At 52.2% G+C, this 26084-nt stretch overlaps 1 protein-coding gene across 2 annotated transcripts; it reads left to right on the forward strand.

Annotated features, from left to right (window-relative positions):
- The first annotated feature begins 2326 nt into the window (after nt 1-2326).
- Fosl2 (FOS like 2, AP-1 transcription factor subunit) lies at nt 2327-25108 on the forward strand. 2 transcript variants are annotated; one of them, XM_046441541.2, is made up of 4 exons: nt 2327-3278; nt 13435-13686; nt 17454-17561; nt 19849-25108. In XM_046441541.2, exons 1-4 carry the CDS (start codon nt 3174-3176, stop codon nt 20365-20367), a joined length of 984 nt encoding a protein of 327 aa, XP_046297497.1. In that variant the 5' UTR covers nt 2327-3173; the 3' UTR covers nt 20368-25108. The 2 variants fall into 2 exon arrangements, with proteins under 2 accessions (XP_046297497.1, XP_046297498.1); XM_046441542.2 differs by lacking the exon at nt 2327-3278 and adding an exon at nt 3308-4405.
- Nucleotides 25109-26084: the final 976 nt, after the last annotated feature.

Raw genomic sequence — 26084 nt, forward strand, 5'->3', positions numbered from 1 at the left:
TGGCTGGGCGCGCCCGGGACGGCTGAGGCCGTGGAGGAAGCTCCTGTTCCCCTTCCCCCTCCTCCTTTTCCCCTGCATTACTGGAAAGACTGTGTGGGAGAGACCCAGAAGCGCCCGGATTTCAGAGTGTAGGATGGGGGAGGGTCAGGCAGCCGCTGCTGCTCAAAGAAAAACCAAAAGTGCGTCTGATAGCGCCTCTGCGACACGCGGTTGCTCCTGGGAGGGCTCTGCGCGCCCCGGGTCGCACCTCCCTTTGCAGCCCCCAAGACCTTCCTAGGGCAGCCAAGGCCCCGCGTGGGGCGGGGAGGGGACTAAGAAGAGAATGGGAAAGTGTCACGATTTCTTCTTACGCGCCCTGCCTCCGTCCCCACCCCCAGTTTTCTGGGTTTTGCTGCTGCCGCTGGGGAAGGGCTGATCCGTTTTGCGTCAAAGGACTGCATTTACTCAGTCCTGCTGGGAGAGGCGCGTAAACACCCCGGCAGGCCTCGACGCAGGGAAGAAGGCGGGGGGGAGCCAAGCACCCACGGCCTGTGTGCGTGTCCGCCTACCCCACACCCCTCATCTGGGCCGGCGGAGTTGCAGGCTCTGAGGGGCGGGCAACCGCGGAGGTGCGAGGAGTCTGGCCGGCCTCGCCTCGCGCACACGTCCTTGGGGATGGAGCTCAGGACAGAATGTGTTTAATAGCTGTAAACAATGACCCCGAGTATTGTTTGGGATTACCGTATCTTGGGGCCCTTGGGGCGGCCAGATGCCGCCAGCCGTCCCGGAAACGCCAGAGCTTTATATAGAGCCCCGGGAAAGCTTCGAGTTCCCGGCTCTGTTTTTCTTTCCTAGTAACGCCCCCACTTCACAGATAAGGAAACTGAGGACTAGAACACACGGTGTTTGACAATCCGCGATGGACCCCCATCCACACATCTCCTCGTTTGGTCCTCATAAGGACCCTTTGGGATAGAGACAGCACTACTTAAGAATTGGGTAAACTAGGGCTAAGGCAGATCCTGGACCAGAAGTCCAGATACAGCGCTTCTGGCCGCACCACATCATCTCCGTAGGATTAGTGCTCCGGAGCAGACAAGGGCCTTAGAAGGTCATCTGTCGTAAACCCTTCGTTATACAGGAGGAAACTGAGACCCAGAGAGGTTGAGGGACTCGCCCAAGATCTCACAGCTCGTAAATAGCAGAGCCTGGCGTTCGTACTCCAAGCCCTGTGCTCTTTACCCTGCACCCCGCCCCGCCCAGCGAGGCGGGAAGGCCTAGAAGTCTGGCTACGCGTGCCTTGAACTTCACTCCCAAACAGCTGAAGACAACTCGGGGCACACCCTCTCGCTGGCCTCCCCCTCTCCCTGGTGTTCCTCTGTTTAATTCTTAACAGTCTGGAGTTTGCTTATAAGGCCCGATTACTCCTATTGGTTACGTCCTGATTGCCTGGCGCAGAGGATCGCTGGAATGTCTTGACTAATTTCGTCTTCAAGGCTACTCCTAACAAATTAATTGTAGGACCGAAAACAAAACAAAACAAAACACAAAAACACACAAAAAGGGAAGCAGTAGGCCGACCAACACGCAGGGAAAGATAGGCAGGCCAGCCCCGCCTGGCGGCGCCGCGCCGCGCCCGGCGAAGACCCGGCCGCAGGGCGGCGCGGATACCCTGCGCGCCCAGGGTTCCCGCTGCACCCAGCGGCGCCACGGAGGGCGCGGACGACCGCGCGCGGCCGCGCCCTCCCTGCAAGCGGCTCTGCGAGCTAGGTTCCCGGCCTCGCGGTGGCGCCGCACTGAGCCGCCCGTCTGGTCTTGAGGACTGTGATTGTTTTCTAAAACCTAGAGCTGAGGCCCTCTCGGCCTCTGTCGGGGCCCCGCCCCAAGCCCCTTCCCGGGGCGGGGGAGGCCGCGGTGCGCAAGAGAGCGGGCGAGGGAATCCCTCTCCCTCCACGTCACCCGAAAGCGAGGAAACCCGCACTCGCGTCCTCTAACGCAAATGACCATCTTTGGCAACGTGCGCCAATGGAACAGACCAAGGGCGCTGGGCCCGGGGGGTGGGCGGGGGTGGGGAAGGGCCAGGGCTGCCTCGGCTCCCCCAAACCCTGTGGGCTGCCTGCTCCCACCCTGGCCACTGCCTTCCTTCCTCGCGCGGGGTGTTCGGCTGGCGTCAGCGCTGCGGAGAGCCGGGCCAGTGAGGGGAGCGCTGCGCCCGCCTCCTCCCCTCCCGCGCCTCTTCCTCCTCCTCCTCCTGGGCCTCCTCCCCCCGCCTCCTCGCGCGCTCCTCCCTGCAAGGTGGAGTCGAGGTTGACGTGAGTGAATCCACATGGTACGGAGCTGGAGAATAAAGAGTGTGGAGTTGAACTCGTGCCATTGTAGTGACTCATCTCAGGCCGAGCGCAGGGGCTCCAAGAGAACCGGGGAGCGAGCAGCGCTCGGCAGGGACAGAGGGAGAGAGAGGGCGAGGCGCGGACGCGCGAGGCGGGCTAGTCCGGGAGCGGGCGCCGGGCAAGGGGTGCAGGTCGAGGCGCCGGAGTGGGGCCACGTCCCTCTCAGCGCCGGCTCAGCTGGAACCCCACCGGCCGCAGTTCAGCGGGCGCGCTCTGGAGCGGGACGGGCGCACGCTGCTTTCTCCCAGTCAAGTGTCCGAGCCGCTCAGAAACTCAGGCAGCGAGTCGGCCACAGGAAGTTTATTCTCGGGCTCATTTTCTAAAAGGAGGAAATAGAAGTTTCTCCAAGCGAGCAGCCTTTCTTTTCGCCTTTTTTGCCCTGTCTGAATTCGGGGGTCCCCGGAACTGACAGGCGAGGCTCAGCCGGTTCCTGTTCTTTAATTTCCAATTTTTCTTTGGGCCGCGGGTCCAGGCTGAGCTCCGGCAGAGCGCGGGGGCGGGAGGGCGCGCGCAGGGGAGGGACCGAGGGACGCGCCGACTTTTTAGAGGGAGGGACCGGGTGGACAACTGGTCCCGAGGCGCTCCCGGAGCAGGAAAGAAGTGCCGTGCTAGGCGCGCTGGGACACTTCCCGGGTGTCACCGCCTCCTTGTCCGCGCCGGCCGCCGTGGGGGAAAGGCAGGGAACGAAGATTAGAGCCCGCGGCGCGGCCGGCGGACCAGCGAGCACGCAGCAGCCTGTGCGCGGCCGCGGCGAGGGCGGGGAAGAAAAACACCCTGTTTCCTCTCCGGCCCCCACCGCGGATCATGTACCAGGATTATCCTGGGAACTTTGACACCTCGTCCCGGGGCAGCAGCGGCTCTCCTGCGCACGCCGAGTCCTACTCCAGCGGCGGCGGCGGCGGCCAGCAGGTAGGTGTGGGCCCCGGGTGCACCTGGCGGCGCGGGAGGACCCCCGCGCTTCTCTTAACGCCCTGCCTCTCTCTCTCTTTTTTCCTTGCATTTCTTCGCTTGGTGAGAAAATACCTACGGGGCACAGTTGTAAGTTGTGGATTTTTGTCCTGTCTGCCCCACCCACCCCACCACTTTTATTTTTTAAACTGGAGCAGGGAATGGGCTCGAATAGTCAACAGATCCTTCCCTTCTCACTGCCTCTTATTCAGAAAAGCTCCTGTAATTGCAGGTCTCCCCGAAGACTGCTACCTCCTTCCACCACCTCCCCCTTCCCCTCTTTTGGTGGTGTACGGACAAGGAAATCTTTGCACCCACTAACCCCTCCCAACAGCCAAGTCCCTGATCCTGCTGGAAAGCCCTCTTCCTCACTTCTGTTCTCCATCAGTCTTAACTCATTTCTGAAAAAGGCTGGGTATTCAAAAATACAGTTGGGCTCCTTCAAGTACTCCGGAGTGAGGGCGAGGGTTGCCTCTGGGAATCAGGTGCGAAGGTCAGGAAGGAAGGGGCCGGCCTTGATTGGCTTCTGCTGCTGCTTGTGTGCTCTGCGCGTTTCCTGTAAGGGTCGGGGCAGAAGCCTGTACTGCCTCTGAGGAGCTCCTTGAGGGTCTTGGGGTACCTGGTGCAAGGAGACCGGCAGAGAGAAGTGGGAGAAAGAGACATCACTTGGGCTCCTGGGTGGTTCTGGAAGCAGAAAAACAACCTGCTTCTAAAGCAGCCAGACTGGTTTGCTCTGGAGGGATTGTGCCTGTGTTTCTGTGCCTATAAATACCAGAGAGGTACTGGTGGGGTATCTGCCCTGGGCATCGGCTCCCCACCCCCTCAGTCTCTTTGAGCCTGCAGGGTCAACACCCAGGCTTTTCTCTGCAACCTGAAGCCCACCTTGGTCAGCGTCTGTGAAATCTCTAGCCAAGTCGTTCACAGCAAGAGTTGCTCCATAAAGTGGTGGCCTTGGCCTCTAGAAGCCCTCCAGGCAGCAGGGGCTGGGGTGGGCTTCCAGGGTGCACCCAGCTGGAGAATGTAATGGAAACTGGCTGTCTTTTGGATCTGAAGAGGGACACCTAGTTCAAAGTGAATCCTCATACCTGGTGAGTTCCCCAAATGGCTTTTCTGTGTCTTTCCTCTACCTTCTGGGTACTCCCCTAAGCACCTACTGTAGAAAGACTAGTCTGTGTATTGAGGGTGCAGTCATTTCACTCTTAAAATTAGCATGAAGTTGATGAGTTTAAAATCTTACCTGAAAAGTTTGTTTGCTTCCTAGCCCAGTTGGAGGTTTGTGTTGACTCCAATTATCATTAATTAACCAATGGGATGGAGTCATTTATACTTAGACCCGTTTCTTTGCTTTCCAATTCAACAAACCCCAAAACACCTCTTTCTATTCCAAATCAGGAAGGGACCTTTGGATTTCTTCTCTGTTCTTTTGCTAATGTGTCTGGGACATTGATCATTGAAATAGTGTAACCTCCCTGCTTGGCTTTGCTCCGACCCTGGGGCCTGGATGGGAAGTCAGACCGGACATCAGTGCCCCAACTGAATAATCTGTGTCACTAGGGCTTTGAGCCCAGGATGTGAGTGGAGGCAATTCCCCGTTTTGGAAGCAAATCAGACAGGAAACCAGTGTTAGGAAGAAGGAAAAGAACTCAGTCCAGCAGAGTGTAATGGGGCCTCATTACCGAAGCAAAAAGCAGCTGTTGGCTAATTCCTAGCATGCTGTAACACATGAGGATTTTGCAATTAGCGACAACCAGTGCATGGGGTTCTCGCGTATGCCTGCCTGTTGGACCCAGCAGCGTGAGTGAGACGCCTTTCAAACCAGAGTGATTGGAGAGGTAGTGCCGCTTCCTTGAGTTTCTCTGCTGGTTCCTCAGTGGTGGTGGTGGCTAGGGGGACAGGGTAATGAGAAGCAACAGGGGGAAAGTTTTTCCATCATCACTGTGACTTTGAGCAAAACTGTTCTATGGCCCTAAGGACTGACCTCAGAGGCTTTTGTTACTTTGCAAGTTTGTGGCTATGACCCCGCCCGAGCTGAGGCTCAAGGTAACTTTATTACATACCAGATAAAACCTGTAATCACTTTATTTCTCTCAGCTTCCTTTATGGGGAGACTTTTCTGGCCGTTAGTGGATGGGCCTTCCTCCTTTATGGCAGTGCAATGGACCAATCAGTCCTCTGGTTTTCCCTCGGGCAAGTGAATATTATGTTTTTCTGGTCTCCTTGTTTGCAGGGTCTAGTATTTCTGATAAGTGTTCTGCCGGTTACTAAACTCAGAGCTTTCCTCTCCTGTCTAGCTGCATAAGATTTGATCTTAACACAAGGCCACGGGTTCCAGTGACTTGGGGGATGAGGGGGCAGACAACTCTTTGTTAAAGCCTCCGTTCTTATATATGGCAGGAACTTGAAACATGAAAAAGATTTCCTGTCACAGTTAAAGTTTTAATCTCAAAGGTGGCTCGTGGGTGATTCAGTTTTGTTAGGAATAGTTGCACCTATCTCCCTCTCCCGGGTTTTGCTTTTTGTTGTTGTGTTCTCTCTCCTAACTTTCCTAGGATAACACCTCCCAGATATATGCCCTGCCTGGCTGCCTGGCTGTTACGGTTTCAGGGCCTGAGCATTACGCAATCTAGCCAGTTACACAAACATAGGTCATTTCATAACTTGTTTTCATCAGCCAGGCCCCCTTTTAATGAAAGAAAAAAACAAAACAAAACAAAAACAAGACACAGAACTTTTCCAAGGCTACTATTTGCCTGTTTCTCAGATAACTTGTGAAAATAAATCAATTGGGGTATTTCCTTTTTGGAATCAAGGAATACCAGGCAAGCTCTCTCCTTCTCAGCCACCCTTTCCCAAGACACACACACACACACACACACGTACACACTCACAAAATTCCCCAGAGTGAACTTTTGCCAACTGTACCAGGCTGGGACATTCCTCACATCAAAGAACTTTTACCAGAAATGACTGTGATTCCCAAGTCAGCCTCAAGCATACCTCTCTAGTGCCCCCTACAGGACATTTTTGGTAGAACTATCTTGGAAATGTATTTTTCCAGCCCCAGAGTGTTAACTTGGTTGGTTTTTGGAATTCTTAGAATTTTTTCTTTTTATTTAGAGACAGATAAATGTAATATATTTAATAGTGGTTATCTAGGACCTGCTTGATTTCAAAATGAGTTTCTTGCCTGGCACAGTGGTAATCCTAGTGACTCAGAGGCTGAAGCAGGAGGATGGCAGGTTCAAGACCAGCCTCAGCAACTTAGCAAGACCCTGTCTCAAAATAAGAAAAAAATAAAAAGTACTGGGAATATAAAAACACTCCTGGGTTCAATCGCCAGTACCAAAAAAAAAAATTCCTTTTAATCCCCCTACCCCCAAATAAAACCTAATTAGAAAAGGATTGCTTTTTTTTGCTAACCCTATTTTGATGTCTATCTGTTTCTTAGGGTACTAGCATGATGTTTTCAAATTCCTAAGGCTTGCTTTCTTGCTATGTTTGTATTGGGGGGTCGTAGTTCAGAATTGGTGGGAAAGTAGAAGATGTACATGAAGTGTTTGGGTGCTTTTTCATTTTAAAACTTTTTTTCTTTTTTGCCTTGATCTTACAGATGTTGTAGATTAGGATCAAACAAAATGTTATCCCAGGAATTTGTCTGTTCCGCTGATTCTTGGTGGTGGAAGTCAGCTTCAGTTTTTCATCAAAGTGGATGGGGTGAAATAGCAGTCACTTATTGTCTGAGTGGTCCTTGAATTTCCCTATCCAAAACACTGAAGGCTTTTCCATTGCTGTATTTTATCCTGTCTTCTTATTCAAGATGAATGTAAAATTAGGAGACTTCTTTTCTACCTTAATACAAACAGCAGAACTTAAACATCCAAATCCCTGTTGTCCCTTTCACTCTTGTTCTTTAAGGAGGCTAAATACTCATTTGAACGTTGTAGCTATTGGTTAGAAAGGATTTGCAGTGACAACTCTTTTGGAATTGCTTTCAATACATTCTTCTGAAAAAACCCTCCCTGCTAAACAAAAGTTTTGTTTTTAAAGGGTGAATTTGATATTGGGAAGTTACCAAAAGATCTTTTTTAAAAAAAAATAATTAATTTTTATTGGTTCTTTTTATACATGACAATAGAATATATTATGACATAATTATTAAAGCATGGGATATAATTCGTTCTATTTCAGTCCCCTTTCAAGCAAAGTCTGACACACAAAGTCTAAGTGATCAGGCTGGGTCCACTGTAGAGTATGTCCCTGAGTCCTGTTGGCATTAAGTCTCAGGAATCAGCCTGGGAGAATGTGCCCTAGGACAGAGCACACCAGAGCAGGCGCCGTTGGTGACAGCATCTTCATTGTCATCTATACATTGGGTTTTATACTCTCCTGTTAAACAGGAATAAAACTACTGATTTTGGAAATTAAAGAAATGAACCTTCTGGTTTATATGTTGAAAGAAAAAACAGCACCATTACTTTGTGGATAATGTCTCATCCATGCTGTATGTGGTAACTTCTGGTGGCCACTGGATTTCAAAATGATGGCAGCTGTTCTGACTGAGGTAAATATGTCTGTGCCAAACCCCATTTGGTAATTCTACCCCTCCTCAGCTCCCTGGGCTGGAGAGGGAAGATTTCAGATTTCTCGTGGCCAGTGCGGTCTCAGCCCTGTCACGTGGCTGATGTCACCAGGCTCACCCTCCTGTGGTCCTCAGGCAAGTCCTCCCAGTGAGTAAGTGCGAGCTCCAAGGGTTGGTGGTAGTGGTAAAGGGGTGCAGTGGAGTGAACCCTCCAGGGCTTTGGGGTGGGGCTTCGCTGGAAGGGCTCTGGGAGCAAAGAAACCCGGGAACCTGGGGTGACTCCAAATCAGCCACGGTCATTTTCTCGTTGCTTTTTCTTTTCTTCTTTGCTTTTCTTTACCCTGGTAGTAAGTTGGCAGAAGTTTGAGTCGCTCTTTCAAGTGAACCTGGGAAGGAGAAGAGGCTGTCAGGAGGCAGATCAAGGGAGATGGTGTTTGTATACTGTAAAACTTTGGAAAATTATGATTTATTAGCAATGATTTCCATTCTGACTTAAGCAGCATTTCCTCAGAGAAGAATGAAGGGTCAGAGATCAGAGTGATGCCCAGTGCAGAATCTTGTGAAGACTGGTTGAATTCCATTCTGAGGGTTTTGGAGGTCATCCCAGGTTTAGTAAAAGCAGAGTGTTTGCATTGTCTTGGTAAGGGGCCTGCCGGGGTGGCTTGGGAAGTGTTGAGAGAGCATTTGTCCTTGTCCTTTTTCTTCCCCTGAGCCATCCTTCTGGGATGTTGGAATTTTCCTTTCCTAGACTTCACGCCTGCCTTCCTGATGGGACAGGTCACAGAGTCCAGGCTCATGGCCTTAATACTTGGGGACCCTGACAAGAATCAGTCTGGAGGAGAAATGCCAGGTCCAGGCAGTGGGCAGCCAAAAATACCAACCCTGCCTTCTGTCTGCCGGGCTTAGGAGTCCCTGGGATAAGCCCTCTGCTGCATCCAGTCATGTGGGAAATGTGTTCCCAAACCCTTATTTGGAGACCAGCAACAGACTATGGGTGTGGCCTCAGTTTTGAATCCAAACCCCTGCTCTAGCGCCCCCAAAGGCTGATTTTCCAAGTCAGCAACTTCTGGGCTGAGGTTTTTCTAGCCTGCTCGAGTGGGTCCTGTGATCCTAGCTCTTATCTTCCATGGGATACTCACTGAGGAGCCCATGGCACCCCAGGGACAGGGTGCTGCAGGGTGACACTGAGGTTCCCATGCCCAAAACCCACAATGAGGCTCATAAGGGCTTCACCTTAAGGTTGGGGTCTGGAGATCCAGTTATGGCTCCCTGGGTTAGGCGGCTATCTCAGTTCTGATTTTGCTTTCTTATTTCCTCTTTATTCTTATGCCATCAACCTGAGCTGAGATGAGAACAATCCTTTAGGATTAGGGTCAGCAAACTCTTTTTATAAAATGAAGTTGAATGAAACCCAGGCACTCCCGTTTGCTTACATATTATCTGTGGTTGCTTTCATGCTAGGATGGGGGAGTCGAGTTGTGACACAGATCGTGCGGCCCACAAAGCCTGAAGTATTTGCCAAACTCTGCTCTTGGAGGGCAGTGGGGCCACTTTGTCCTTTTCTAGGCATGCATCTAGAAGTCAACAGGGTTACGCATCTGAAGTATTTGGAGGCTGTGCCAGGCTGGAATGCCACAGCCACCCAGCATCTTCAGTCCTGTCCCTAAAGGAGGAGCTTCCTAGGGGCCAGAGAGCCCCAAGGGGAGCCAGGTTCCTGGCTACCCCCCAATCCTCACTGCCACCACACACCTGGGAATGTGGCAGGTCCCGTGGCCCTAAGGCCTGCACCTGAGAAGCTTGACTTTGATTCCTGTTGAATGTTAACTCATTTGAGAGAACCATGATTTATCCCCAACAGGACATTTGGCTGATTCTGGGGTGTGGTGGCCATAGAACGATGCCAGGATAACTTCTGGGACCTCAGACTCCTAGCCTCACCTCCTCTCTCTACCCTAGTGTCCCTTTCTGAATAATACCTTTGGAGTTGAGACAAGACCCATCTGCCAGATCTAATTGAAACTTTTGTATGTCTCCCAGAGAGGCTCCTCTGGAGACAAAGCCTTCTTTATCAGGCCCCATTCCCTCTGGGGAGGGGACATTGTTTTCCTTGCAGTTTGGAGCCAGTGTGTTATCCAGATGGCTTTACCTCCCGTCTGAAACAAGGTGTACATGCGTTTCAGAGGCAGTCATTACCTCCCGCCTTGTTTTTATTGCTGTCTTGTTTTGTCTAGACCAAGCCACTGCTGCAAGTATCCTGGCTGTTGATTCCGGGAAGCACATTCTGTGGGCCTGCCATCCACAGAGGGGAGGGACCAGGAGGGGCTAAGAGGCACCCCCCCCATCCCAAAGGAATCTTAGTCTCCAGCCTGGCTTCAGGTTTTCCGCTTGCTTCCCTAAGCCTTAAGCAGGTACACTTTTGGCTGTTGGAATGAATGGATTTCTTGGGTGCTTTCCTGATAGGAAATCTGACACCTCTCTGGTGGAGAAGGGGGTCACATTAGACCATTGGCGCTGGGTACCTCTGGTGCATTTCAAATCTAGAAGCTGATTTGGGGAGAGAAGTTAATGCAAAAGTTGGGTGCTTCCCAGGAGTGGGAACCTGGCAGTTCTCCCTGGAGCTGCCCTGTGCAGAGTACACACAGCCATGTAACGATGATGACATGATAGTGGTGGTGGTGGTGGTGGTGGTGATGACAATGATGACAGTACCTTCCATTTGTTTGGAGCAGTGTTTCTCAACCCTGACTGCACATTAGATGTCCTTGGGAGTTTAAGGAAAAAAAAAAAATCCCTTTATCAGAACTCTGCCTCCAGCCAGTTACTTTAGAACTCTAATCATGAGGTTATGACATTGTTTTTTTTTAAAATATAATTTCCTCAGAACATTCCAGTGTACAGCAAAGGTTGAGAAGCACTAGTGTGCTTTGTAGCCTGTGATTACGAGTAGCTGCTTATTTAATCCTTGTGACAGTGTAGGGAGTTGGGGGTTAGTGGTCCCCTTTACACCCTGGAATTGATTCCGCAGCAATGTGCCCAGGGCAAAGCTCTTTGAGGCTGAGCCAGGCCTCTTGACTCCAAGTGCTGACTCCCTGCCCTTCCTGTCCAGCACCCTGAGAGAAAGAGCTGCTGTCTGGGACTCTGTCTGTGCTTCTGCACACACTCAGACGAGGTCACCCTCCCCTCTCTGTCTCGTCAAAAAGGCCAGCCCCTTTTTCTTCCATGAAGGTCATTTCCCACTTCAGTCCTTCCTTGCTACCAGACTTTTCCCTCCTTCACACACACCTGCTTCTTTCCAGTCAGGTCCTGTTTTAGCCCAGTTATCTTTGACTTCAGAGTGCGACTCCAAGGCCATGGCCCTAGGCGGTTGTTCTCTGCAATCCCAGAATCCTCTGCACTGGTAACCTTTAGACTCCCAGAGCCCACTGGGTAGCCTTCCTCATAGAATCCCAGAATCCACTGCATTGGGTAGCCTTCCTCACAGAATTCCATATCCATTGCTCTGAGCAGCTCTCTTCCTGGAGGTCAGGGTTTTCTCTTCACTGAATGCCCTTGGCCTGGGACCCTGGGACGGTCAAGTTCCACGTCTGGTACTGGGGTCCAGGTGGGTGGCGGGGGTGTGGGTGGCAGGAGTCCCTAGCTCTGTCAGCTACAGTGAGGTAATCTAAGTTTCATTTTATTTACACAGCAGGTATCCAGATGTTGCCACCAGGGGCAAAGAGCTGAGTGGTAGCTGCTAGTGGTTCTAATCTTGGTCCGTCTGACTGGGTTGGAACAGAGGATACTGGAGCATCTGTGCTAGGTGCTAATGATAGGAGGAGGTCATCTGGGGCCAAACAGATCTGTGGGACCTCCTTGGGGAGAGGGAAAATCTATATGGACCCTTGGCCTCTGCTTTTTAGGAGGCATCTATCCAATGTGACCTGACACTGTCTGAGGGTGATGGGGCCCGACGTCAGCGCTTATGGCTGGATTTTGAGGAAGAAAGAAGTCATGCTAAATAAGCTTGTCATGGCCTCTCTGTCAGGTTGAACTGGGTTTGAATCCTGACGCCACTGCTTGTTAGTAGTGTGGCCTAGGATAAATTACTTAATCTCTCTCTGACCAAATTTCTGCTCCTAAAATAGAGATAATGGCTGTTCTTACCTCAGAGGGAGAATTAATGAGATAATCTAGGTGAGACATTAACGTGGCGTGGGCCATTTAGTAAGTTAACTGTTATTATTGAAGTCATTTCATCAACCATTTTGGTGATGTGAGGGGAAGCTGGTGAACATTTTTTGGGGTGTATGTGGGGTTAGGGGGGTACTGGGGATGGAACCCAGGGCTTCATGTGTGCTAGGCAAGTGTTTTAGCACTAAGCAACCCCCCTGCCCTTTTTAGTTTATTTGAGACAGGGCCTTGCTGAGTTGCCCAGGCTGGTCTCAGACTTATGAGCCTCTTGCCTCAGCCTCCTGAGGGATTACAGGTGTGCACCACCACCCCTGGCTTGGAGATCTTTTTGTGGACAAAGAAATAAGCTGAGGATGAGGATTCACCTGGGTTCCATTTTTTTTTTTTTCCCCCTGAAATGCTGGAAATAGGGCTCTTCCTTCCCACACGCTGTCCAGTAGCTGCCTTGGAGAGAGGTCAAGCCCAGTTCCTGAGGAGCTGGCCCATTTTCATTTTTGTACTCTGTCATCATCTTATATTTTAAGTAGAATGCTTTCTGCAGCATGTTCCAGAGAGTTCTGCAACGTGGTCTAGGTATAAATTAAGAGACAAGGAGAAAACTCTGAGCTGGCAGCACTGAAGTTTACCACAGATAATGTGTGAACCCAGAGAGACAAAGATGTGTCGATAGGTAGAGCTAGACACAGCGTGTCTGCCCTAAGCAAGATGCAGATAGTGGGAAATGAGGAGGGACAAGGACATCAAGAGGAGGTCTGGCTGCAAATGCCAGCCTCATATGAGTTTTAGTCTAATGGGTTGCAGACATCTTCTCATGGATCTGGCCTTGCCTGGATGGGGTCATAGCTCAATCCTGAACCTCTTTGGGAAGTGACAAATGTAGACAAAGTATGCTTCTTGGTGACCTTTCTTGTTCCAAAGCTGCTGGTATGCACATTCCAAGTCAAGGTGTCCTGAGCCAGTACCTCAGGGATTAATTGTCGAGTGACTCAGAGGCTTGGGAGGCCTGGGTGTCGCATCCTGCAGATGTGTGCCCTGGAGGGCTGCAGGGTGAGTGTGGGCAGCCAGGCATCACATGTGTCCTAGAAGTCATTTGGGGGTATGACACCATCCTCACTGAGCCCCATGGAGATGGAGTCCTGAGGACCCCAGTCATCAAGTAGATCCAGTGTGAGGCCCCAGGAATGGTTAGATCATCCTGATTCATGGATGTGTGGGACTTTCCCAGGATTTGTCCAGAGATGCCCACCTGGGGTCCTGACCTTCCCCTCCAAGTATTGACTCTGCTATCTGTGGGCTTTGGCTTCAGTTCGGCTTACTCTGTTCTGCTCAGTGTCTCTTGATTCAATCATGCCTTTCTCCTCATTTCAGAAGTTCCGGGTAGATATGCCTGGCTCGGGCAGTGCCTTCATCCCCACCATCAACGCCATCACCACCAGCCAGGACCTGCAGTGGATGGTGCAGCCCACAGTGATCACCTCCATGTCCAGCCCCTACCAGCGCTCGCACCCCTACAGCCCGCTGCCTGGCCTAGGCTCTGTCCCTGCGCACATGGCCCTCCCAAGACCTGGCGTGATCAAGACCATTGGCACCACCGTGGGCCGCAGGAGGAGAGATGAGCAGGTACAACTCAGGCCAGCAGAAAGGAGCCACTTTGGTGGCTTTGGGTGCCTCCTAAGCACAGAATGCTTTTCTGCAGACTGGTGCAGAGCAGAGTGAATGTTCTAGAAGCACAGGGGAGACAGGGGAGCTAGGCAACGAGCTAGGCATCAGAAGCAGAGCTGGAGACCCGAAACGGGTCTGTCCCTGTCATCTCGCCCACGTCCCTCAGAATCTGAGTCTGTTTCCTTAGCTGCCAAATGGGAATAATGGTTCCTGCCAGCCAGGGCTTGTTGGTGCCTGAGGGAGATCATACATGGGAAAGCCTGTCATAGATGTAACCAAAGAAGGGGAACTGTCATGACCTGAGCCTTGACAGAGGGCCACAGGATAAACACCAGTGAACCCTGGCTGTGTTGGATTCACCATTAGCCCCCTCCCTGTGTCAGGTGCAGGCCAGGCACCCAGCTGTCCTAAAGAGCCCCACTCAGGGCTGGTACTGGCCACATGCTTTCATTCCTCTTCAGTGGCCCAGGCCTTTGACTTAAAGCAGGGGTCCATTTCCAGGGCCTGGAGTGTACATTCTGGAAGTACAGTGACTCTGGGGCCTCAGGAATCTGTTCAGCTGCTTTAACTGATGGGACAGGGGAGGTCAGACATAGATTTTTAATTTTTTCCTCAAGGGTCTCGAGAGATCTATTTTGGCTGGAGAGAGGTCAGAAAATATGGGGCCTCTGCTTTTTAGGAGGCATCTACCCAGTGTTCTAAAGGCCCACCACCTGCATTGACAGTGAGCCAGGGCGGTGCTGAATTCCCTAATTTCTGAAGGAGAAATGAGAATCATGTGTAATACCCCAAAGAAGGAACTTAGGCCTTCAGACAGCCCCATCTGCCCGCTTCACAGATGATACGTCCTAGGCCTGGACCCACTTGCTTATTCCCACTGGGCAGTTGAGAGAGGAAGCCTGGACTGGTGCTAAACCAGTTCCCTGGACTTGCTGTGCAGTGCTTCTCCTGCAAGGCCAGGCCACTGTGAGCCCAGCAGAGGCACAATACATTAGCAGTGGAGTCCCCTTTTCAAATGAAATATGAACCTGGAGAAGTATTCCAGGAATACTGTGGCACAGCATTGGAACCCCTCACCATTCCAACCCCCATCCGGTTCCACTGTGGCATCCCCAGGGAGGATATGCCAGTACAAGGCCTTTAAATATGGTTCCCAGTGGATACTGATGGATCTAGGGCCCGTAGTCCTCAGGATACTTAGACTTACAGGGCTTACCACTCCAAGGAGCTAGAAGCTTCCTGGGGACACTTGCTCCTCCCAGGACAAAGCTGGGCCTGTATCTAGAACCTGTTGAAAGTAGAGCCACAATCAGGGTCCTATGGGGGGAGATATGAATAATAGATGCCATAATAGTGCTCACGGTTGCAGGGTGGGCCTCTGCTGCTGGGGTAGGAGGCGGTTGTAAATATTGCAGTCGTGATCATGTGTCCTTCCCACAGGGAGTTCAAAGTGCAAAGCTTTAGAGTCACTGATGAGCCAGATTCTCTCAGGATGTAAGTGACACCACATGAGAGCCAGGCTTGTAAGGAGCTCTCCCGGGCCAGAAATTCAACCAAGCAAGATGTGCCCAGCACTCTCCATTCTCTGCTGGGCCCACCTCATAGCAGCTTTAGAAGTTTGTATCCAGAAGGCATTTTGGAGACCATCTTTTCTTATTTTCCCTCTGTACCCATCTTATAGATAGACCAGTGGAGGCCCAGAGAGAAGGGCCCTGTTCAGCCACACAATGAGTTGGTAGCAGATCAGGGACTGGAATCCACCACTTTGACCTTCGCCCTGTGTTTTTCCCACCACACCACCTAGGCGTGCCCTGAGACAATCTGTCTGGAGAATTTCCTTCCTTTTTTGAGAGGGAGGGAGAGAGCCAGGAGCATTTATTCCCCCTTCAATTAGGACTTGAAACAGTCTTGCTCCAGTCTTGGGGAAGCTGAGAAGGGCATCCTAGCACCTTGGCTTTTAGGTTCCCAGCCCCAGGGTCTTTCTCTGAGGCTTACTTTTGCCTGCCCCAGCCTCCCCCTGCAGAGGGCCTGCTACCTGGAGCCTTATAGCCCTCTTCCAGGGCTGGTCCTGGAGGCTCCCTCGGAGCCCAGGGGCAGTGACTGAGGAGCTGTGGAGGAGAGGGTATGTGGGGCTTGTGGGTGAGTCCTGGAGCTGCTGACACACTCAAGCTGTGGCCAAGTTGATCTCACCACCCCTGAACACTTCCTATGTTGACAACTCCTGCTAGTTGTCCCTTACCTCCCAGACAGGGGAGAGGTTTCTGAGGCCAAAAGTTAACAAGGGGGAAGGAAGAGTTGAAGTGGATCAAGGCCAGCCCTTCCTCTTTACTCCTCCACCTTAGTAAGGGCTCTGGAGGGAGCATGTTGGGCCTTCAGGGCGATCCTGGTGGGAAGCTCCAAACCCAAGCCAATAAGGCCCTTGGCTCTCTTGGTAACCAACGCTGTTGGGCTCAGGTGGAGGCAGTTTTAAGGGTAGCCAGTGTTTGGAGGCCTTGGCCAAATGGACTTGTGACCTCCACCAGGCCTTGGGGTCACCTCTGGGTAGATGGGCATGGGATAGTCCTTGTGGATACTGTGCCCTGCTTTGCTGTTCAGGACATCACAGCAGTAGACTTCCAGGTTGCCTGATCTGGGACTAGCCAGGACTGTGGGGGTGACCAACATTTGAGCAACATTCTTCCACAGGGAAGCTTCTCTTTCCTTCCCTAAGAGTGCCTTCAGCTTTTTCTCCACCTGTCCCTTGAGAGCAGGACTCAGGTCTTATTCCCCTTGATATCTCCTAAGCTCCCTGTACAGCACTGGACGCGTGGTACATGTGCGTCAGTGTCTGACACCTGAATGGGGCATGGGAAGCCCTTTTCTTTGCCTTGCTTCTGCTTTGGCCCACAGCCATCTCCTTGGTCCCCTTTGCCTGAGAGGAGGATGGGGTCATGGCTTTGAAGGGCTCTCGCCTGCAGAGCAGAGCAGGCTTCTTGTCCTCTAGTGTGAGTACTGAGTTTCATGGCAAGGAGCTAGGTGCTGAGTTCTTTGTAGGGAGATCTTCTGGTTCACAGAAAAGTCCCAAGCTCCTAGAACTGTGTCTATTGGCGGAAAAGGTGGGCAGCAGGACTGAACGAACTTTCCGTGGAGCCCAGTGCCATGCCAGGCTTCCTGGGGAAGCTGTGAGCGGCTGGCACTCTAGAGTTGGCAGCGGAAGTCAGAAGTGGAGTGGTACCTGTGTCCTCCCACTGGCAACAGAACATTTCTCTCTGGGCGAGTCTTGCCTGTGTGGGGACTCTGGGCCCAGCTACTTAACCAAATGGGAATAATGAGGCTGGCAGAGCAGGCAGGGTAATGGGGAGGAGTAATTAGCCCAGGTTTGGAAGGAGCTGCCTGAGTGGGTGGGGCTGGGCCTGGCTAGCTGGAGGGGCTCCTCTTGGCCTGGGCTATGCTCCAATCCGCTGACATGACACATGTAGCCATCGTGCAGGGGCCAGTGAGTCCCAAACCCACTTCACCCTGCTCTCCCTCTAAACATCAGATGTCACTTTCCAGGGCAGATTCCAGGGCAACAGGTGTCCCTCAGGCAGCCAGGCCGCAGTGTTCTCTGCCCACTACACTCCTCTGGCCCTGCCTTCTCCCCTCCCAGGCCCAGAGGGCTGTTTTCTTTACCTAAAATACAGTTTTTAAAAATGCTGTGAACTACTCACCCCATTCTAATCATGATTCTGGGCTTCGGCCTCTAGCTGTCTCCCGAGGAGGAGGAGAAGCGTCGGATCCGGAGGGAGAGGAACAAACTGGCCGCTGCCAAGTGCCGGAACCGCCGCCGGGAGCTGACCGAGAAGCTGCAGGCGGTAAGGACCTCTGTGCGCACGAGGGGCATTCTGGGTGGCTGGGTGAGGGCCCAGGGCTCAGGCCCTCCGTGCCCTCCCCTTGCTTACCAGTCCCCTAGGGACGAGTCAGTGGAGCTAGAGCACCCTTCCTTTGGGCACATGGGTCGACATGTAGCTGAATGAAAAAGTGATAGAAGGAGAAACTGGTCTTCTCCACCTGCCTGGGCCTGGGGAGAACTGGACAGCCTTCTTGGGCCAGCACCTTTTTTCACTCCCTGTCTCAGAGCTCTCTCTCTGCTCTCTCGGCCCAGCTCCTGGGTGAGGGGTGGCAGGGCTGTTGGTATTGCTAGTCCACAGGAGTCCGGGCAGATCCAGACCTGCCCCTCCAGGGCTAATTCCCAGCTAGAGGCCGAAGACAACCCCACTGGGCTGGCATAACCTGGCTTAAGCACTATGGTTTGAGCTGGGTCAGTGTCGGGGGGAATCCTGCTGGAGAGAGGTCACATGCCAGCTGAGTTGCTCTTTCTTGGGGTTTTCTCATATCCCCAATGGGCAGGAGGCTTTCCCACCGTTATCACAAGCCTAGAGCCCTGGCCTTGGCACCTGAGTCTGCTCTTGTGAATCACTCTCCATGCTCCCTGATTGCCTGGACCTGGGGGCCCATGGTCCTGCAGAGTCTGGCCCCACAGCAAGGGCTGTGTGCCACGTGGAGGAAGCCCCAAGCCAGGGCTGACTCTCCTGGGTGGAATGTTTGCAAAGTGAGGAGATGAGAGAGACTCCGTCAGTGGTCCTCACAGCGACCAGCCAGGACGGGGCTTTGGCAAACATTCCTTTGGTTGCTTTTGTCCTCCTGGATACTGTCTGTCTGCTCAAGCCTCCCTTTGGCCGTCCTGCAGCCTTTGACCTTGGGCATCAACTGTGTGCTGTGTGAATTCTGTGGTAGTTGCAGTAGTGTCCCGAGGAGGTGTTAGAGCCAGGGAGGATGGACCTGTGAGTGACCAGCCCATCATGGGAGACTCCTTGAGCAGAGCTCTCCCCATCGCCAGCCTTTTTCTGGTCTGACACTTCAGGGAGCCATGCCCTGTGTGTCTACCTGAGGCGTCCCTCACCACCACCCCAGAATAGATCCTCCCCTCTTCCCAGAAACCTCACACCTGCTCCCCCGCCCCCTGACCCAGCCGCCCAGGCCCCGAGCCACATCCTCCACAGGAAGCCTTTCATAAGCTCATGACGTTCATCAGACCATTGAGACAGATGGAAACTTTTTTTCACTGCAGAATGTGCCACTCTCCGCTTAATGAAGCTCTTGCCCGCGTCTCCTTGTTCATGAATGGGAATCTGTGTTAGGGACAAAGTGGGGAGGAGGCTGGTGACACACACCTCTCCCCTCCCTCTGCTGCGCTTCCACGTGCATTTGCTCCCTTCTGCTTCTCTGGCTTTATGTGAAAGAAGGGGGCTGTCACACAGAAAGCCTTGCAGGATGGTCTTGGTGTCCTCACAGGCTCATGCAGGTCTCAGGTGCCTCTTCCATTGAGCATGTGGCTGAACTGAGTGTTCTCTGCTGTTCCGACTGTCCTGAGACAGAGGCTTCAGAAACTGGAGCAAAAAAGGGGCGGTCCCACAGGGATTGGGTGAGCACTTATCCAAGCCAGACACTGTCCTGCTGCTGGAGAAGACCGTCCCCCTCTCATGGGCTTCAGGTTCAGTTTCCCTGCATCCACAGGTGGGCTGGCAGGAAGCTGAGGAGGAGGAGCCAAAGGGGTAGGGCTCCATCCTGTGCTTCTTTCTCCATGGAAATCTCGCTTACCCCTTGAAGGGACCCAGGGACAGTCCTGGCACCAAAGCAGTAGAATAGAGTAGAATGTATCCCACGTGAGATGCATTGAGATTCAGATCTGGGCTACCCAACAGTTAGCTCTGTGACTTTGGGCATGTTATTAAGCCTCTTCAGATCTCAGTTTCCTCATCTGCAAATGGGTTGATGATAACATCTGCTTTCAAAAACTTTTGGAGAATTGAATGAAATAACCTATGAAATGCTTAATACAGTGCCTGGCACAATTAAGTGTTCAATCATGAGAGCTACAATTGCTACTTCATTTCTTCTTCAAGCCAGCTTTCCTTCTATAGAAATAAAAGAAATCAGGAGCCACCATGTGACTCAGAACCAGTAAGGTCTGTGGCCAGGTGTGTACAGGAGGTAATCTGAGGACGTTGCTGGTTCTCCCTTTCTTGTCTGGCTTGGAACTGTCCCCTAGTGGGTCCTTGGCAGGTTGTTGTTCCTCACACCCCCTGCTTTCCCCTGCAGGAGACAGAGGAGCTGGAGGAGGAGAAGTCAGGCCTGCAGAAGGAGATCGCTGAGCTACAGAAGGAAAAGGAGAAGCTGGAGTTCATGTTGGTGGCCCACGGCCCTGTGTGCAAGATCAGCCCTGAGGAGCGCCGATCGCCTCCAGCCCCCGGGCTGCAGCCCATGCGCAGTGGGGGCAGTGCGGTGGGCGCTGTGGTAGTGAAACAGGAGCCCTTAGAAGAGGACAGCCCCTCGTCCTCATCAGCAGGGCTGGACAAGGCCCAGCGCTCCGTCATCAAGCCCATCAGCATTGCCGGGGGCTTCTATGGGGAGGAGCCTCTGCACACCCCCATCGTGGTGACCTCCACGCCTGCCATCACTCCGGGCACCTCGAACCTCGTCTTCACCTACCCCAGTGTCCTGGAGCAGGAGTCGCCCGCGTCACCCTCCGAGTCCTGCTCCAAGGCTCACCGCAGAAGCAGTAGCAGCGGGGACCAGTCGTCAGACTCCTTGAACTCCCCCACTCTGCTGGCTCTGTAACCTGTGCTCTCCTCCCCAGCTCTGGAGGGGTCCTCGGCACTGCCTCCTCCCAGGGACCAGCACCTTCAAGAGCTCCAGAGCCCTGAGGGCCAGAGGAAGCCCTGCCAGGGAGCTTCCGGGCTCTGGGGGACCCAGGTGGGACTTGGCAGTGAGGCTTTAGAAGACTCGGGTTGATCCTTGTAAGCCATGGGACCTCCTCCCTTGCTCGTCTTGCAGAGAGTTCTCCTCCTCGAAAGCCAAGGAGAGCTTGGTTTGGCAGACGGGACCTGTCTCTGGCTTCTGAAGAGCCTGGAGCTTCCCAGATGGTCCTGCCCCTTTGTTACCTGTTGTCTCTGGAGTGATGCTGTCCTCCCCACCCCACCAAGCATGCTCAGTGCCTTTTGGTTCACCTTCCCTCGACGTGCCCCCTCCCTCCCACAGTGTCAGTCTCACTCCCTCTTGGTTTTTATCAAATTTGCCATGACATTTCATCAGGGTGGTCTGGATATTAAAGCTCTTCATTTCTGGAGGCATGGCAGCAGGTGACTCTTCCACGGGGGCTGACTTGTCCAGAAGGGGACAAAGTGCAATACAGAACCTTCCCTCCAGGGGTACTCCCCAGTGCACCACTGCCTCCAGACCTCTCAAGCAGGGGCCAACCTCACTGGGAGTCTTGAAAGAACTTTCCTCTGCACCCTCGGAGGTGGCTTGGGACGACCGGCCTGACCAGAAGAGGGGGTGTGAGACAGCCAGGGCACGGGCGGGGGGGGGGGGGGTTGCCAAACACCTAATTATCAGGCCAGGGGTAGTGCCGACAAAGCCACCTGGGTGTCCTAGCCAGCTTCCCTTCACCTGGTGTCTTGAGCAGGGTGTCTCCTGTAATTACTGCCTCACCATTCTGCCCCTGGACCCTTCTCTCCAGACCAGGGAGGCGTCCCTCCCAGGAACCACACATCACTCCAAGGCCCTGCTGGGCTCCACCCTTCCCTGGCTCTCAGGGTGACGCCACCCACGGAGATTTAATGAGCGTGGGCCTGGACCCTCCCCAAGGGAGGCTCCTCTCCAAGCCTCAAAGGATGGAAGAGCCAGGCAGGAAGGAGGATGGGGGTGGTGTCTGCAGCAGCAGCTGCCACTGCCCCAGTGCCCAACCTTCCCTGCTGTGGCCCTGCAGCATAGGCCCTGTCTGCCCTCTGTGGTCATCTGCCATCTGGTGGCTCCAGTGCTTTCTCTTTCATGCTCCCCCTGCCCCATCCCGGGGTGCTCTTCTGGCCCAATTGACAAGCTGTGAGCAGCTGGCCCATGAGCTTTTGCTTGGGGCTCGTGTGCCATTTCTAGTTGTTGAATCTTTCCAGCGGCTGAAATTGGAGCTAGGATGTGTTGCTTTCCACCGCAGGAGAGCTGCCCCCTCCCACGGGTCCCCTGGCCTCCACCCCTCTCAGCTTTTTCTCCCCAGAGCATGTGACACATGTCCTTGGGAAGCAGCTTCTGGTCAGAACTGGCCTCTGTGGAGCTGATACTCTGAGGGAGTCTCACTGTTGGTGACTCAGCTCCAGAGAGATCAGTGTCCATCCATTCAAAACGATGTCAATGCTACTTAAATCCAGTGGCAGTTACATTTCTGAGTCCGACTCTGGAGAGAGCAGGAACAGCTTTACAGACCGGTTCCTATTATACCTGAGGTCACAGGTGTTGGCCATTATTTAATTCCACCCCCAACTCCCCCTTGATGCCCTAGACACGCACGATGGAAGAGACTTAGGCTGAAGATACGCGGCCCAGCAGGACCAGAAGGAACGTGCACAGGGGTCAGCCACAGAGAGAGGAGATGAAAAGGATTTTGTTTAAACACTTTAAACGTGTTCTTTCCCATGTTCCCTGGCAGTGACGCTGTGCTCTGGTTTCCCAGGGTCTTTGGGAAAGTGCTTCTAAGAAGAAAGGGCAGCGGTGTTTCTGGTCTTAGATTAATTAATCAAAGAAGGAGGGCTAGCAGGCGATGGCCGAGGAAGCTGGGTGCTCTCAGCTTGGAAAGGCTTTATCATCTCAACTCGTCTTGGGAGCCAAGTGGGAGCTTGTGCATATAGATATTTCTTAAATGAAGCTGCTTTCTGGTCTTTTATTTCTAAAATCCCCTTTTGGCCCCAGTCTGTATAGCATGGACCCCAACACCGGTCATGGTCTGTGACTTGGAGCCACGCTGGACGTTCCTGAGCCAGAGTTTGACTTCTGATTTCAAGCTCTGCTGGCATCGGAACCTGCAGGAGGCACAGCCCCAGGGACTTCAGAAGCCTATGAGGTGTGACCTTCACGACTTTCTTGCTGTGTCTTAGGAGGTTGTTTGGCTTCCCCAAAGCCAGAGGTCTTTTGGGGAAGCCCGAACATTCACTCCTGAGTCATGAGCCTGTCCTAGGTTACTGCCTTCTGGCTTGCTCTCCAGGTTCACTCCTGCCCGCCACACACACGCACGCACTTGCTCTGGAACCACCAGACACCCAGCCTTTGCTCCCTCCGTGGCTCCAAACAAGGGGACAGCTGCAGCGGAGATGCCTTTGTGCTCAGGAGAGGAACTGCTGGGCCTCCCCTTGTCTCCAGCCAGGAGGCAGCTGGTGTGGACCTGGGTGGGTCTGCAGGTGACTGGGATGGCATGTGGAGACACCCCTTGAGGGGCCAGTGTGAAACACACAGTCCTTGTGGCTGCCTGGTTGGCCTTTCTGGGAACGGTCCTGCCCCTGGCTGGGTTGATGGGGACAGTTGCTGACCTAGGAAAGAGGAGATGGTAGGTGAAGCTTAGGGAATTGCTGGAGCCAACTCCAAGCTGAGAAGTCCCTGGGGAGGTTTTTCAGAATGAGTGGAACGTTCTGTGTGGAGGCCAGGTGGGCCCGCTGAGGACAGTCGCACAGGCATCTCAGAGCTGAGAGCCATCAGAGCTGGCTGCTGCTTCTCTCTCCAGCTTTGGGGAGAGGAATCTCCCTCTGCTCCTGATGGACTCCAGTGGAAGTGGGAGACAACTCTGGAGCCTTGGGGGGTTTTCTCCAGACCCACAATGCACCTTGCTATCTCGCCACGTAACTTCCTTCCCTGATCAGACATCCCAGGCCCCTTTAGGGACAGAAAGAATAAATACCTACTATGTGCCAGGCACTGTTAGGCACTTTTCTATTTATCCTCTTTGAAACGAGGGCATCCCATATAAAGGGCCCCCAAATGATGGCTAAAAAGAAACAGTTGGAGGTGAGAAGTTTCCAAAGAACGAGTAAGATCGGCTTCAGTCTGATGTTTGTTCTCAAAGACCCACCCCCCAGAGCATCTGCCCACCTCCAGACCCTCCTTCTCCTTGGCCTGTGCTCATCTGCACCCCTCAGATGTCTGGAGGGGTAACCGAGTCCCTGCAGAGTTGTGGGCCCATAGAATATGTGCTGTGCATAACTTTCTTTTCGAAACTTAGGTCAAGGGGTCTTACTGCATTCTGCTTATTGATTCTTCTTGGCATTCATCTTAAAAGCCAGCATCTCACTATTTATTGACAGGTTGTGGAGTGCGCGTGTGTGAGAGAGAGAGAGTGTGTGTGTGTGTGTGTGTGCACGCATGTGTGCGTACATATTTCCAGGAGTGCCTGAGTCCTCCTGCAGCTATTTAGAAGGAAACCCAGTCACCCCACTACTAATTTGGCATCTTCTCGTGCTTCTAGTGTCTTGGCCATGCATCAACAAAGCGTTTTAATAGCTGACGACATGTTCCGGAGGGGCTGAGTCAAATTTTGACAGGGGTGGGGACATGGAAAGGGAGGGGGAGAAGAAATTGACACTTATTTTATTATTTATTTTAAATGTTTACATCTTCTTTGTGTTGTACTAAGCCTGAATAGAAACGGATAGCATTAAAATACTCAATTCCTCTCTCTCTCTCTCTCTCTCTCCCTTTTTTTTTTAAACTTAGGATAATGATGCTTTTTTGTTTCTAAAGTGATTTGTGACTTGTGCTGTATAAACTGTATAAAAAGGTTCTGTTTTTAAAGATGGATTGTCATTCCTCTGGGACAGTAGCTGCCAAGAAATCTATATTGTAAGAGAACACAATGATAGATCCAGCCCTGTCCCTCAAAATTACTTTCTCTGTATTATTAAAAACCTATTCCATTTATTTTACTTTGTGGTTACTTGATTTTGAGGAGAAAAATATTCGACTGTGTATAAAGAGTAGGTATCAGGGTGTCTTTTTTTTTTTTTTTTTGCAGTGGGAGATGTATATATAGTATTTTGGTATTTAGTGGAAACTCATGAGCTCTGTGCATCTGTATTTGAGATATGTCAATGAGGTGGAGTGAAGTCTTCTACTAGACCCTGGAGGCAAACAAGTCGTACAAGGTTTTTGTCACTCTATGGGGGAACTTAATGACCTTTCTGGATATCTTTTTCTGTTTTTTCAGTAATGGTGAAATGGTCCCCATTGGAGGATCTCGTACATTGACCTCTCTAGGCAGGACCCTGAACTCAAAAAATCTTTGTATAGTTTTGAAAATTGAGGAGTATCTGTGCTCTGAAGCATCTCTGGTGTGTTCGTTGCTGTTGTTATTTTGTCCTGTTGTCTTACTGTATGTGACACAAGCCTACAGTATTTGCACTAAAGAAAGCTTGTTAGAAAAAGCTTGCTGCTATGGAAGAAAGAACATATTACAACTTTTTTTCCCTTGCGGTTATTTTTTGTTGTTAGCTTTTCCACTTTCCGTTGAGTAGCATTTTGTAGAATAAAATGAATTAAGATTGAAGAGCCTGTGATGGTTGGTTTATTCCATCTTTCCCCCCATCTCTTCCTGTGGCTTCTGTTTTTCTTCTGTTCCTCTCTAACTCTGGCCCTGGCGGGCGAGGGTGGTCTCTCTGCTGGGGATGGGGCTCACCTCGAACCTCTTTTTGCAAAACTGAGAGGTGGATGGGTGGGCTGCTGAGAGGGCATTCGAGCCCCCTGCTATCCCTTCTCATTCTTCCCCTTTTGACCCTCTCCCAGTCCCTCCCTACCCTGTGGGGGCCTCATTCTCAGCCAGCTGCCAAGTGTGAGCCAATAAAAGTTTAAGGGTATTTTGTTTGAACAGGTTGACTCTGGAAACCCAGAAATCTTCAAAGGACAAATTAAATGCATGCCAAAGTTGTCATGATGGTCAGATGGGATCAAGCCGCAGGAAAGACTGAAAATAACCGAAGCATGCAAATATGTGGTATGGATGCAGCTCTGGACTTTGTTTTTGAAAAGTCACAAGTTGTTAGGTGCCCCATTGTCCTGTCGACCAGGAAACCTGGAGTGACTGAGCAATATCTGTTCTGGGGGGCTCTTTCCTCACAGTGTAAATGGTAGGGAGACAAAACTGTCATCACTTAGTGCCCAGAGCTCGTGCAGCTGGCTGAGAATTAGCCCTAGAAACACACACTGGTTTCAGTGTGCTGTAGACAAGCTCAGAGTGCAGGTCTCATTCTCTGGAAGACTGAAAGCCAGAGGGTCCCTGAAACCGAGGCCTGTCCGCACTACTTTTTGGCTGTTGAGGTTTGAAGAAAGCCATTGAACCTCTCTGAACCTCAGTTTCTTCATCTGTGAAGGAGGGGTCAATGATAGTATCATAATAGCACCCACTTAGGGATAACAAGATCCCCTCCCTTGTCTTTCCAGTGAGCCGGTGGTGTGGGGGAACAGGACTGCTCAGAAGTTGCAGTATCAGACCTCACTGTGACCACTTCTGCCTGGATGGACAAGGG

The sequence above is a fragment of the Marmota monax genome, unplaced genomic scaffold, assembly GCF_021218885.2.
Source record: "Marmota monax isolate L192 unplaced genomic scaffold, Marmota_monax_Labrador192_F-V1.1 WCK01_AAM20220418_F8-fsc00010, whole genome shotgun sequence".
Taxonomy (NCBI): Eukaryota; Metazoa; Chordata; class Mammalia; order Rodentia; family Sciuridae; genus Marmota; species Marmota monax.

Excerpts from the sequence above, each read along its gene's own strand:
- Fosl2 (XM_046441541.2), top strand. The coding sequence starts at position 3,174 with ATGTACCAGGATTATCCTGGGAACTTTGACACCTCGTCCCGGGGCAGC. Across the intron at positions 3,279-13,434 it reads GCGGCGGCGGCGGCCAGCAG|AAGTTCCGGGTAGATATGCC; the intron begins GTAGGTGTGGGC and ends TCCTCATTTCAG. Across the intron at positions 13,687-17,453 it reads GCAGGAGGAGAGATGAGCAG|CTGTCTCCCGAGGAGGAGGA; the intron begins GTACAACTCAGG and ends TTCGGCCTCTAG.